The 14818-nt window shown below is 39.2% G+C and overlaps 1 protein-coding gene across 2 annotated transcripts in view; it reads right to left on the reverse strand.

Moving 5' to 3' along the window:
• TPR (translocated promoter region, nuclear basket protein) overlaps positions 1-14818 on the reverse strand; it is a 66167-nt gene that overhangs the window by 21096 nt on the left and 30253 nt on the right. For both annotated transcript variants that reach the window (XM_062211513.1, XM_062211512.1), the window contains exons 25-37: positions 14494-14697; positions 14207-14391; positions 13632-13779; positions 11581-11718; positions 11366-11497; positions 9796-9926; positions 8708-8918; positions 6402-6545; positions 5896-6094; positions 4218-4423; positions 3954-4015; positions 2527-2735; positions 352-624 (exon numbers count right to left, since the gene is read on the reverse strand). In XM_062211513.1, coding sequence (XP_062067497.1) covers positions 352-624; positions 2527-2735; positions 3954-4015; positions 4218-4423; positions 5896-6094; positions 6402-6545; positions 8708-8918; positions 9796-9926; positions 11366-11497; positions 11581-11718; positions 13632-13779; positions 14207-14391; positions 14494-14697 — 2242 coding nt within the window. The remainder of the gene's footprint in view (positions 1-351; positions 625-2526; positions 2736-3953; positions 4016-4217; positions 4424-5895; positions 6095-6401; positions 6546-8707; positions 8919-9795; positions 9927-11365; positions 11498-11580; positions 11719-13631; positions 13780-14206; positions 14392-14493; positions 14698-14818) is intronic.

The raw sequence follows: 14818 nt of genomic DNA on the forward strand, positions 1-14818 counted from the left end.
AACCTCTTTTACAGTAAAAATCTGATTCACTATGATTGTACTGGTAACTGCTATTCACAATGTTTCAATACATAAAACCTAGGGCTCCTTGAATGAATAAGTTACACTATAAATTGTTACATGGGTGTCTCTTAGACCCAGGACCTGCATTAAGTGACCAGTATATTTTGGGTTGCTGAATTCATCACCCAGCTGCCTCCCATAGTGTGCAATAGAAGGAATGCTGGCATTGAGAGCAGATCTAGGGCTCAAACCCAGGCACACCTTGATATGGGGTGTCGGTGCCCTAAGTGGTGTCTTAACCACTGTACCAAATGCCTACCCTTCATTTCATTTTAAAATTAATCTTACCAGTGCCAAACACTGCTGTGGAAGTAGAAGGTCGCTCAACTGGTGAACTCTGAACAACCTCTACTATGTTGGGAGACAGCTCCTGATTTGCAGGTTCAATCTGAGGATGACTCTGCTGAGTGGGTTGTACGAAGGCTGTAGCCTGTGTCTGTTGCTGAACAGTTAAAATGGGCTGAGAGATGGAAGGCTGGACATTAGGGCTTGTGGAACGAACAGATCCACTTGTGCTGCCAAATACTGGAACATGTTCAACAGGCCCCTCTGACTGCATAGCTGAAAAACAATTATAATATTTAGTATGTCACATATTTTTACCACAGTTAGATTGTTTTTCCCTATCCTCTTATATTTTGTAGCTATTTGTTTACATTTCTCACCACTTATCAGACAAAAATATTATGGGTAAAGGTAATGTATTAGTCATTTTTAAATTTCTTTTTAAAACAGGTTATTTTTTATTTTTTTTTTTATGCAGAGACACAAAAATAGGAGGAAAAGACAAAGACAGTGCATGTGCATGTGAGCAAGAGAGGGGGTTCCATCTGTTTGCTCACTTCCAAATGCCTCTGACAGCTGTGGCTGACCTAAAGCCAAAGATGAGAGCTGGGAACTCAAGCCAAAGCTTTTACATGGGATGGTAGAATCCAATTACCTGGGTCACCACACAAGTTATAAGAGTCAGGAACCAGAAATAAGCATTGAACCCAGGCACTATAATATGGGATGCTGGTGTCTTACCCATTAGGCCAAATGCCTGCCCCAGTATCATGTGGTAAATTGCTGACTAAATTAACTAAGTAAATATCTGGAACTATTTTTTTGCATGTATTATCCCACTTAAAGCACGACTAAATAAAACTAATCAAATTGAAAAGCCCAAAGTCAAACCTGAAGTTTTCATTAAGCAACATTTTATTTTTAATTGACATAAAACAAACATTAAGCTTAAACTGGAATACACAGGTCCTTGAAAAAGTTTCTGGAAAAATGGAATTAAAAGTTTTTCTTATTCTGGCAAAAAACTTATAATACCTGTTTTTTCACGTAACTCATTGTTCCATGAAATTTTTTGACTAATATTTTAATGAATGTACCTGTTATACTTTCATAGCACACACATGTATCTTACACATGAAAAATGTACTGGACTCTAACACTTGGATGGGCATACAGTGCAGCAGGTTGCGGACTTCAGGTGCCTGCATCCCGTATCAGAGTTTGAGTCCTGGCTCCTCTGTTCCCAATCCAGCTTCTTGCTAATGTGCACCTTGGGAGGTGGTGATGGCTCAATTACTTAGGTCCCTACCGCGCACATGGGAGACTTGGATGAGTTCCAGGTTCTGTGCTCACGCCTGGTACATCCTCGGCTATTTTAGGCATTTAGGGGAGTGAGCCAACAGATGGATGATCTTTATTTCTCTTTCAATGTCTACGATGAATAACAAAATGCCACGGGAACAAGCCAGAGAAAGCAAGCAATGAAATGGTCAGATTCAGTGAAAAATGACATGTGGGTTGAACCAATGATTTAGTATGGTTTTTCAAAGTGGATTTCATATCATCTTCTTTAGTCATTAGAAGTGAAAAAAATACTGTTCCTAGAAGAGCATGCTATAAACTTATAGGGGTGGGAGTTGACATTGAAGTGTAGCAGGTAAAACCACCTCCTATGACTCTGGCATCCCACAAGGGTGCTGGTTTGAGTCCCAGCTGCCCCACTTCTGATCCAGTTGCCTGCTAATGGCCTGAGAAAATCAATGGAAGATGGCACAAGTGTTTACACTCCTGCCACCCATGTGGGAGACTAGGAAGAAGTTCCTGGTTCCTGACTTTGGCTTGTCCCAGCCCTATTTGTTGTTGCCATTTTGGGAGTGAACCAGCAGATGGGAAGAGATCTCTCTCTCCCTAGGTCTTTCAAATAAATAATTACTAATCGAGAAAAAAATCAAGAGTATTTTTCCTTTTCTGTTTAAAAACAAACATAGCAAGAAAGAAGGGAGTGAAGGACATAATCTGATGCATTAACAAGTATCCCAGGAATCCTGTACTTCAAAATATCACCAAGTCATGATTACAGTGCCTAACTTAAGCTTTAGTGGATGCTTCACGTACCCCTGAAGTTATTGTCATCTTTTCTATGAAATCTAAAACAGTTGGTCAATCATCTGTACTAACCTTCTTGTGATTCCACCTGTGTGGTGGGCATCACTGTAGCTGTTGGGGTAGTAGTAGGATTTGTGACAGTTGCAGGTGTGACCATTGGACGGATACTAGCCCTGGGTGTTGACTTATTTCCAGCCATAGCTGCAGCTGTCACTTTACTTGGAGTAGACACAACGGGAGTTGGCTTAATATTGGCTGTTGGTGGGTCTGATGTGCTGGCACTTGTAGGAGAAAATGGAAGAGTAGTGATTCATAAAGACTACTAAAATATTGCTTATAAAATATACACACTCTACCAAAAATAAAACATTAATATTTTCCTAAAGTACGTTTATGGCAAGTACGACCTTAACAGAGTTCAGACCTTATGAATTTTTTCTAAACATTGTTTTGTGCAGATTTCTGGCAGATTTAAAGTGAGTATCTGACAAATTTAGTGAAAGGGGCTGGCATTGTGGTTTAACAGGTAAAGCTACTGCCTGCAATACCAGCATCCTATATGGGTGCCGGTTCATATCCTGGCTGCTCCACTTCCAATCCAGCTCCCCGCTAATAGCCTGGGAAAAGAAGCAGAAGATGGCCCATGTTTGGACCCCTTCCACCCACATGGAGACTCGGGATGAAGGGCCTGGCTAAGCCCTGGCTGTCCAGGCCACTTGGGGAGTGAACAGGAGGATAAAAGATTTCTCTGTTACTCTGACTGCTTTCAACATAAATAAATCAATCTTTACCAAAAAAAAAAAAAAAAAAAAAATTGTTTCAAAACTTTTGAATTTAAGCATTAAAAATGGGTTGAGGGAGGGTGCTGTAGTGCAGTGGTGTAAGCTGAGGCTTGAGATGCCCACACTCCACAATCAAGTGCTTGTACTTGACCAGCCTATTTCAGATCTGCACACCTTGGAAGGCAGCACATGATGGCTCAAGTAACTGGTCCCTGCCAATCATGTGGGAAACCTAGATGGAGCTGCTGGTCCCCGACTTCCGCCTGGCCCAGCCCTATGTTACAAGAAGCTGGGAATGAACCAGCAGACGGAAAATGTATCTCTTTCAAATAAACAAACATTAAAAAAAAAAATCTGTGCAGAGAATGTTCTGGTGTGTATCCTTACACAGTAGAATGCATCTGACTATTAAAAGCCTGAACCCCAACCTCATCAGCCTGTTTTTCATAATTGTCATCATGCAATATCACAGGGCAATTGGTAGTGACCCATCTCAGAAACCAATCACAAACTCAAAGATGAGATTTTCTCCCATGACAAAGGTCTACCCGATAGGGCACACAGTAGGCTGAAAACAAGAGCAGCAACTGATTGACACAGTTTTTAGATAAACAGTTCTTTAGGATCCAGTTTTATAATACATGTTTCTCTATTTTCTCCCTAATGATCACAGGTCTTCCTTGAACTTCAGAAACAGTGAAAAGAACTAAAACTCACATTCCTCTTTCGCCAGAAGCTGGAGTTGTTTTCAATGTGATCTGCCTCTGTTGTTCTGGGACCTATAAAGGGAAAAATACTGATTTACGTGTCTATTCCAAAAAAGGTCACTAAATAATGCCATCAAGACCTTTTATAATTGCCAATTCTCTCTGTATACTTTGAACTTCAGGCAAAATTCACTGTGACAAAGCTGCCCAAGTCACCAGCACTTTTAGTCAAAACGTACAAAGACCTGCCCTTCCAGCAGAATGCCCTACTCACCTTACTAGTGGGTTCCTGAGGCTCATCCCGCTGCTCAAGGTGTCTCTCCTGATGCTCCCTGAGCTCTCTTTCCAGGCGACTAATTCGACCTTCATACTGGGACTTAAGGGCAGTCATGCGAACGTCCAATTCATCTTTCTGCTGATCTAAGGCTCCATTCCTTTGTTTAAGTTCCTCATTTTCTTTAGTTAGCTGATCTTTCACACCTAAAGCAACAATATGATTATATTAACACTATTACCAAACACTGGAAACATTTACATGTTTACTCGGCACACAAACCTTCTACAACTATACCTCACCATCAGTACTAGTTCATATATTAGGCATCTCAATGAACAAAGTTCTAAACACAACCATGTTGATTACTTCAATCTAAAGTATACTTATTCCAACACAAAGTAATTCCAACTACTTTTCCTAATTAAAATTTCAAAAAGCTGAAGAATCTTAATTGGCAGTAGTTTTTATTTGGACTTTAATATCTCCATATTATTATAATGGGTTATCAATTTTTCATTTCATATAATAGGAGTTATTAAATGTTCAATAACTATTTCTTGAAATAAGCAGTTGGGACACTATCTTGGAGATCATGGGGCAAGTGCAATGGTGCAGGTTAAGCGGCCTGGGACACCTGCAACCCACATCCAAGGGCTGGTTCCAGTTCTAGCTCCTCTGCTTCCAATCCAGCTACCTGCTAAAGTGCCGGGGAATAGTAGATGATGGCCCAAGTACTTGAGTCCCTGCTACACACATGGGAGACCCATTGGAGTTCCTGGTTCCTGGCCTAGCCTTGGCTGTTGTGGGCATTTGGGGAGTGAACTGGTAAATGGAGGATCTTTTTCTCTGCCACTCTGCCTTTCAAATAAATAAAAAAAGTTCACAATAAAATATACCAAGGAGGGGCTGGCGCCGTGGCTCACTTGGTTAATCCACTGCCTGCGGTGCCGGCATCCCATATGCGTGCCGGGTACTAGTCCCGGTTGCTCCTCTTCCAGTCCAGCTCTCTGCTGTGGCCTGGGAAGGCAGTGGAGGATGGTCCAAGTGCCTGGGCCCCTGCACCCTCATGGGAGACCAGGAGGAAGCACCTGGCTCCTAGCTTTGGATTGGCGTAGCTCCAGCAGTAGAGGCCATTTGGGGGTTGAACCAATGGAAGGAAGAAGACCTTTCTGTCTCTCTCTCTCTAACTCTATCTGTCAAAAACAAAACAAAAAACCAAGGAATATTCATCATCTGAAGACTGCTAATAAACCTGATATTTAAACCATACAAACACAAAACATTCATAGCATTTACTTTTTTCTTTCCTATTGAATACTGCTTCTAAAAACATTTTTACAAAAGATTTTTTTATTTGAAGTGGTTAGAGAGAGAGGAGAACAGAAACATCTTTTGCCGGTTTACTCCCCAGATGGCTGCAAGGGCTAGGGCGGGCCTGGCTGAAGCCAGCAGCCTGGATCTTTTCTTCTTCCAGGACTCCCATGTGGGTGCAAGGGCCCAGCACGTGGGCCATCTTCTGCTGCTTTTCCCAGTTTCATTAGCAGGGAGCTGTACTGCAAGTGGAGCAGCCAGAGGCTTAACCTGCTATGCCACAATGCCAGTTTAATCTTTAGCCTGTGTCACATGATCCAATTTTCACTACCAATTTCAATACTTGAAGTAAATAGAAATTTACCAGCTAAGTGTGCAATTTTTGATTTTGCTGCTACGATAGCCTTTCTTGTTTTTTCCTCCTTTTCAGTTATCTGCTGTCGGAGCTGCTCTTCCTGTGTGGTTCTGTCCTGAAGATCCTGACGGAGTCGGGACAGTTCAGACTGAAGCTGAACAGTCTGCTCCTGAAGATTTCTTGCCTCTGTCTCTTTTTCTGATAATGTCTTTTAAAGGAAAAGAAAGCATTAACCATGGAATGTAACTGTGTCCTATAGATCTAAAATTTATCACTAATCTTAAATTACATTGAAATATAATAAATACTTCCATAAAAATAGTTCAAATCAAAAAGTGGATACCTGAAGATGACTGAACACTATTTATACGTGTGAGCCATTCAAAGTTAAGACGGTTGAAAGATTTACATTCCCATATGATAAGGTAAAGTGCCAGTGTTCAACCCACATTTCTTTAGGTATGTATGATGGCAAGATTAGGGACTTATGCCTTTCATTGCTCTCATGCCCATACCTTCTGCAGATTCTCTACTTGATTCTCAAGTGATTTTGACTTTGTTTCAGCTTGGTTGAGGGTTTCCTTGAGTTCCTGCATTTCCTGCATTGAGACATGCTGTTCTTGATGGTCTCCAGAAGACTGAGCTGAAGTCTCCATGACCTAAGATGACAAACAGTAATTATGTACCTACAAAATTTTATTTCTGCATGCTTATCTAAGAAAATAATCACTATTAAGTATAGATACTTGCTTTGAGGGTAATAAAAAAGGGATTTTCTATTTAAAAATTACTTAATTATTCTGAAAGGGAGAAAGAGGGAAAGAACTCCAGTCCTCTGGTTGAATGAAAGAGAAAGGGAGAGAAAAGAGAAAGAGAATCTGTTGGTTCATTCCCTAAAGGTCTTCCAGCTAGGCCAAGATACAGCTGGGAGGAAATAACATAATTCAGGCCGACCAACTGTGTGGCAGGAACTCAATTACTTGAGAAATCACTTGGTGCCTCTTAGTGTCAGCATTGGCAGGAAGCTAGAGTCCTGAGCCAGAGCAGGTATTCAACTTAAGTTCTCCAATATGGAATACAGGTTAACTGTTAAGCTGAAATGTTCACTCTTCCCACAAAATGAATTTTTCATGGAACTTCATTGTCCCAAAATTTATGGTGTCCCACTTAAGTTATCAGTTAATCAAACCGGTGATGCACTACAATTTGAGATAGGATTATATTTTCATAACAATGAATCAAGTAAAAAATTCAGGGTATAAGAGAACACATGCAGCCGGTGCCATGGCTCAATAGGCTAATCCTCCACCTTGCGGCGCCGGCACACCGGGTTCCCGTCCTGGTCGGGGCGCCGGATTCTGTCCCGGTTGCCCCTCTTCCAGGCCAGCTTTCTGCTATGGCCAGGGTGTGCAGTAGAGGATGGCCCAAGTGCTTGGGCCCTGTACCCCATGGGAGACCAGGAGAAGCACCTGGCTCCTGCTTTCGGATCAGCGTGCTGCGCCTGCCACAGCATGCTGGCCGCAGTGGCCATTGGAGAGTGAACCAACGGCAAAAGGAAGACCTTTCTCTCTGTCTCTCTCTGTCCACTCTGTCAAAAAAAAAAAAAAAAAAAAAAAAAAAGAATACATGCAAGGGCTAGGATTGTGCAGCAAGTTAAGCCACATCCTGCAGTTCAAATCCTGGCTGCTCCACTTGTGACCCAGCTCCCTGCTGATGTGCCTGGGAAAGCAGCAGCCGAAGGACCAGGTCCTTGGGCCCCTAGCACCCACGTGGGAGACCTGGATAAAGCTCCTGACTTCTGCATGGCCGAGCCCTGGCTACTGCAGTCATTTGGTGGGTGAACCAGCAGACGGAAGATCTGTCTCTCCCTCTCTGTAACTTTGCCGTTCAAATAAATAAAATAAAAACCTCTTAAAAAAATACATGCAAACATGTTTTCTCCAGAAAAACAACAAATACATGTAAAGAAAAGCATAATAAAGTGCTAACTTGTTAGCACAAGTTAAACATGTTGCATTTTTTTCTTTATTTTCTAATCTAATGTATGAAAAATGCCCAAGTTCCTTACTTTAAGGAATTAAAAACAAGATTAAGAATCAAAATGTAACAAAGACTTTAAAGCTCTTTTTGATAGGCCCTAAACATAAATAAAACTTCACAGAGCTTGATTAGTTATAAAAAGCTACCACTTTTTGGTGTCAATGTGGCATAGCAAGTAGAGTAGCTCCCCGTGACATCAGCATCACACGTGGGCACCAGTTCATGTTCCAACTGCCCCACTTCCAATCCAGCTCTCTGCTAATGTCTGTGAAAAGCAGAAGATGGTCCATGTGTTTGAGTCCCTGCCACCCACATAGAAGACCCAAATGTAGCTCATAGCTCTTGGCTCCTGGTTCAGCCTGGCCAAGCCCTGGCCCTTGCAAGCCCTCTGAGGAGAAAAATCAAGTGTATGAAAGATCTCTTCTTGTCTGTCCCCCACTCTCTTTGTAATTTTTTCAAATAAAAAAAAAGCACACCAAAATGTACCACTTTTTGAGGTATACAATTTAAATTAGCAATGAGTTTATGAGAATGTAATTCTGAAAAGGGACAGTATAAAAATTTGGAAATTGAACTAAAGCACCTAGCATTTACCAAAATTTGTTTGTGCTTATAATGTACTTTTTGATATATTATAGAACTAATGTGAAACCAAACAAAGATTATCATGTAAGCTCAAAAATGAGTTTAGAATCTAAAAACCAATAATATTCAAAATTCTTTAAGAAAAAGGATTTTTGTAACATTAGCTCATTTTTTTAAACAAACCCCTCCAAAATACCTTATCCTGCTGTGCTTTCAGTTCTTCATACTGAGTCTTGTATCTGCGTCCAATTTTCTTAACTTGAGTAATAGTTTTAACTTTTTCTTGGATATCAATTATTTTGGCATCTAAATCCTTTTGAATAGTTTCCTTTTCCGTTCTTATTTTATTTAAATCCTCCTTCAGACTCTGGATTAAATTCTGGTTGTTAGTTAAGGATGCATTCGATCTTTAACAAATGGATTAAAGGAAAAAGACCAAATGAGACTTTGTTTCTAAATTTAAAATAGCTCAATTTATGCTTAAATTGCTTTGCTTAAGTAAGTTTTTATTAATAAAAAATTCTTAAAATAACGCCAAACCTCAAACCATAGACACTTCCTTCAGGAAGATCACATTACATAAGTTTACATGTCCATTTTAGAGGTGAGAATAACTGCGCTGTAAGTGGTCAACTAACATTTGAAACTTTACAGTCAATCAAATAACAGCACCCAAATTTAAATTCTGATAGGCTTGAGAGCAAAAGTTGCACTCTTTCTGCTACACTGGGTGTTGTTAAACTTTTTCTGTAAAGGGTCAGATGCAATAAATACTAATCTTCGCTGTATTTTTTTTAAACAAACATTTAAAAATGTAGAAATTATTCTTTGCCTACAGGTTGTATAAAAACAACTCAGGAGCCATGATGTGGACAAGTAACACTAAACTTGAAAAGGTAAAAACAGAAACATTAATAGTATTTAATTCTTATGTTTAAAAGAGTAATACTTAACTGTATGCCTATCAGAAAATTTTGAACTGAAAACTTGCCTTATAGACTGATGAATACAAGCTAATTACCACAAGGAAAATAAGAAAACCTAGTCATAAAAGTTATTTTGAGTGTTTAGAAAATAAATTTAGGTTTAGATTTATACTATGTAGCTAGGCATAGTATTAAATCATGGCTTCACAAATACCATGGAAATAGAGTGAAAGCCACATATGAGGAATTTCATGTTTTCTAAAACTTTAAAGTCATGAAGCATTTGGGGAATCACATAAAGAGCAGAAATAAACTTCTCAAGGATTTCATATATGATTTAAAGCTTATTTCCATATACCTTGCAATTTCAGCTTTCAGCCTCCCAACTTCTTCAGTCAACTGTTGAATACGCTTAGTATGAACTTCCTTCTCAGAAAGGAGCTTCCGATACTCTTCTGTATCTGGATCTTTCTGTTGACTTACTAGATGCTGCATGGCAAAAATGTATATTTTGGCTTTTTAGATTTTATTAAGTAAATGTGCTTTAACAGCAGAATAATTATGCTTATTTACATCAGGTGTGCTGCATATAAAATGAGCAAGCACCAAATTCTGAGATGTTAACACAAAACATTTTTTTTAAGCTAAGAAGTCTAGCAAAAAAGGAAGAGGGAAAAAAAAAATCAAATGTCATTAACTGTTGATTATTTTTTCAGAGTTATGAACAAACGTTTTAGGTTAGTTCAATGAAGCCAAGTAAAAGGATCCAAAGAATCTAAAAGCTCTTAATTTAAATATGTAATTTCATGCAAATAACTTTATAATGAAAAAATGTATAATGCATTACAATTTAACACATGAAAATAAATGAACTGATTCCTGATTCCACTAACCAGGAAAGGCAGAACAATGTAACACAAATGTACAGGATAAGGACAGATTATCCTCACTTCTTGTTTTTTATAGTTTGTGTAATAAAAACAGAAATAACTTTAGACTCTATAACTCTATAATTCTATGCAGTTAGCAACAATGGTCACCATTCTAGAGCATTTTCTAGGTGCCAGGTACTAGGTAAACTGCTCTACATTTATTTATTTATTTGACAGGCAGAGTGGACAGTGAGAGAGAGAGACAGAGAGAAAGGTCTTCCTTTGCCATTGGTTCATCCTCCAACGGCTGCTGCACCGCCCTGATCCGAAGCCAGGGGCCAGGTGCTTCTCCTGGTCTCCCATGGGGTGCAGGGCCCAAACACTTGGGCCATCCTCCACTGCACTCCCGGGCCATAGCAGAGAGCTGGCCTGGAAGAGGGGCAACCGGGACAGAATCCGGCACCCCGACCGGGACTGGAACCCGGTGTACCGACGCCGCAAGGTGGAGGATTAGCCTATTGAGCCGCAGTGCCAGCCCTCTACATTTATTCAACTTTTGTCACATGAAGAGAGATATTCTATCATTTTATAAATAAGGAAAACTAAGCTCAGAAAGGTGAAGAACTCTCCCAAGTCACCTAACTGGTATGGGTCAGGCAGATTTCCAGCCTTCTGTCAAATTACAGGAACCACAGTTTCCAGCTATACCATGCTCGATGGTTCCATTTCTCCAAAGGACAGGTCTTCCTACAGTGCTTCAAGAAGCTTCAAATTCTCATATAATGTTTCATAAAAAACACTGTAGAAATAGCGTACTAGCTAAAACTTTGGAATTTGAGGGAAATAAATACCTTTTTTTTAAAAAAAAAAATAGAGAATTTAACCAAAATTATTTTTCAAAATTGAGTTTACTATCTATCACAGATATATGCATAACATATTCATTGATAAACACAAGAATTCTCACTAGTTCCACAAATATTTATCTCCTGTAACTTATTCCATTATTTAAAATCAATGTTTCCATGTTTTGGGATGGGTGCAAACTTCATTTACCTGGTTACGTGCTTTCCAACGTTTGACATCTTCTTCCAACAACTTCTTCTCTGCCTGCAACATACCACTCTTCTCACTGAGCTCAGCATTCGCTTCTTGTAAGGGTAAAATATCTAGCTCAAGTTTCCTCACCTGAAAATAGAGCCAGTATTATCTTGTAAACATTAATTTATAACAACCCAAAAATCAGTAAATGCTTCTACTTGACTACAAACCTTTGCTTGCATCTGCTGCAGGTCCTGTTCCAGCCTCTCCTTCTCTTCTCTTAGCATCTTATTGGTCTCCATGACTACGTTCATTGTTTCAGTTTTCTTCATCAGTTCTTCATGCTGAGCCATAGTTTTTGCAGTCACCTTAAGGTTGTAAACACATAAACATCTAATAGCTGAAAAAAGCTGCTTTTTACTAGTTCTAATGCTCCTGACAGTAGAAAGGGTTTCATTTTCAACTTTTTGTTAAGTCAACTTTCAAAATTAGTACTTTTAAAAATTTACAGTTTGTTTCTTGTGATGTTACTGAAAGTTTAAAAAAATACAAGAAATTACAAAGAAAGACACTACAAATCCTACCAAAATAAGCAGTACTAACACTATATCAAAACATCGTTTATTTTTTATCTTGCTACAATGCTTTTATTAATGTTTCTAAAGTGATGCTACTTTAAAAAAAAAATTTGAAAGGTGGAGAGATGTTCCAGGCCAAAGCCAAGAGTCCAGAATTCCATTTGAGTCTCTCATGTGGGTAACAGGGACTCAAATTTGAGATATCACCTGCCCCTTTCAAGGGTGCACATAAACAGAAAGTTAGACAGGAAGCAGAGGAGTTGGGACCTGAACTAGGTAATCTGATATGAGATGCAGGCATCTAAACCAGCAACTTAACCACTGTGCTAAATTCCCACCCCTAAACTCATATTGTTTTTTTAAAATTTTTTTTATTTTTTACTTTTTGACAGGCAGAGTGGACAGTGAGAGAGAGAGAGAGAGAGAGAGAGAGAAAGGTCTTCCTTTACTGTCGGTTCACCCTCCAATGGCCACTGCGGCCGGCGCACCGTGCTGATTCAAATCCGGGAGCCAGGTGCTTCTCCTGGTCTCCCATGGGGTGCAGGGCCCAAGCACTTGGGCCATCCTCCACTGCACTCCCGGGCTACAGCAGAGAGCTGGCCTGGAAGAGGGGCAACCGGGACAGAATCCGGCGCCCTGACCGGGACTAGAACCCGGTGTGTCGGCGCCGCAAGGTGGAGGATTAGCCTAGTGAGCTGCGGCGCAGGCCAAACTGATATCATTTTGATGCTCACTTTTTACTCTATGGTCAGATATCCCTCATTATTTTTTTTCTGTTGTTTAATCAGTTGGTTTCAAGGAATTTTACTGAGTATCCATTGAACTCTGAACTCTTTTCTTCTGGGTAAAATTATCCATCTTTTGCACGTGATGCCACTATTCCCCACACCAGTTTCCAAAGTACAGCAATTTTCATGGTGTCATGCTACATAGTTCATGCTTGGTCAGATGTCATATTATTTCTGATGTGACATGGATTAGTTGACCTTCTTCCTCCTGTATCTAAAAGTTGGTTTTCTCCTCTGAACTTGCTTGTGGGCTGGACATGTTATAGTATTTGCTTTTCCCAAAGGAACAGCAAAGGAAACAAGAGAGATTCAGATAACATATAATCTTTCTCAGAAATTCTGATTCTCTTTTTGTTCCAAGTTAGTGCCATGAACTGGAGGCCCTATTTATTATTTCCATGGTGAGATATGTTTGCATTTAGATTTTTTCAATAGGATGTAATTCTAGAACACCCACTTTAGCTGAAAATAAATCTAATTATTCATTTCCCCTGTTGAATGATTTCACCTTATAGTCCCACTGTAGTACCTTTTGTTTTCTGAACAATATACTGTCCCTTTGTGTGAAATTCTGTAACAGTTGCAATACATCATTCCATTCTAGAATGACTTCCAGATGTGTATGACAACTGTAATTAAGATAGCTGGAATTTATTAAGCACATACTACCCACTAGCAATGGTTCTAAATGTTCCATGTGCACTAACTAAATCTTTACTATTATTATTCAAATTTTATAGATGAAACCAAGAGCAAGCAAGTTAAACAATATACCCAAGGGCATATAGGTAATGGTATGAAGCTAGAATTTGAAACCAAGCATTTTGGTTCAGTAAGAATGTTATACAGATTAAATTTTATATGAATGAGCTCTTTTCTTTCAACAATCACATTCTTAAAGCTTAGTACACATACCTGGACTTTCTCCCTCTCAGCATTTAGACTGTCTTGCAGTTCCTGCAGCTCTCTTTCTAACAGTTCAACCCTTTGTCGATAACGTAGACTTTCCACCTGAGCCACCTCAAACCTAGTTTCAGCAATTTCTTTTTCTCTTCGTATAAATCTACAAGAATATGTTACGATTTTATTTGAATTAAGAAATAAGGCCAACATAACACTTCAAAACGGGTAATTTTTAAAATACAAAAATCAAATGAATGACTGTTTTGACTAATTATAAACAATGGGAGACAATATTTTTGTTTTTTATTAGTATTTTTAGAAATTGATATACGTAAAGTGATTTGGAGGCATTTAGTGCTTCAGGAAGAATTCACTCAAATTCTTACTATCAGATTTGACTTTCAAGGCATTTATTTAATATGCTAAAAGTGACCACTAATAGTACTATCGATAGTAGTACCTTTGTTGGTCACTAAGAGACAAAATTGTAATATCCATATGTAAACTATGGATAAAATTCCTAATTTATGCATTTATATTTTCATAACTGTACTACAGAAATTAATATTAAAACATATCTGACTTACCTGAGAATTTCTAAAATTTGTTCTTGTGATTTTCCTTCTTCACTGAGAGAGACATTCAATGGACCTTGTGCACCCTCCTTCATCGAGGCAACAACCTTGTCACTTAAATTTTCAATCTGATCATGAAGTAATCTATTTTGTTTCTCCAGATCTTCACAGCGAGACATGCACTTAGAAACTTCATCCTATAAACCAGGTGTGTATCACAACAGCAGATTTCCAATGCAGGATAAAAACCCCAGCTCTCCCAATTCTCCACACCATTCTATTATGATCTATTAAAGTACCTTTAACATTCTCTCTCTCTCCTCCCAAGATGCTTTACACTCCAACAACTGTGATTCCGCTTTCTGGGTTGTTTCTTCCAAATGCTGACGGGCTGAGGCCATTTTTGAAACTTGCTCCTTGGCGGCTTGCAGAGCCTCCACATCAGCAGCATGGAGCATCAACTCTCTCTCATACTTATTCTGAGCTTCCACAGCTATCTTGGCCTGCAAGAAATCATTGCCCCATGGACACAAAAGACTGAAAATCCTTAAAGCTGGGCAGTGCTTTTAGAAAAGATACATATTGTGCTTTTTAAAACAAGTAAAGACTATCTAAATGTTATAC

This window comes from Lepus europaeus, chromosome 14 (genome assembly GCF_033115175.1).
Source record: "Lepus europaeus isolate LE1 chromosome 14, mLepTim1.pri, whole genome shotgun sequence".
NCBI lineage: Eukaryota > Metazoa > Chordata > Mammalia > Lagomorpha > Leporidae > Lepus > Lepus europaeus.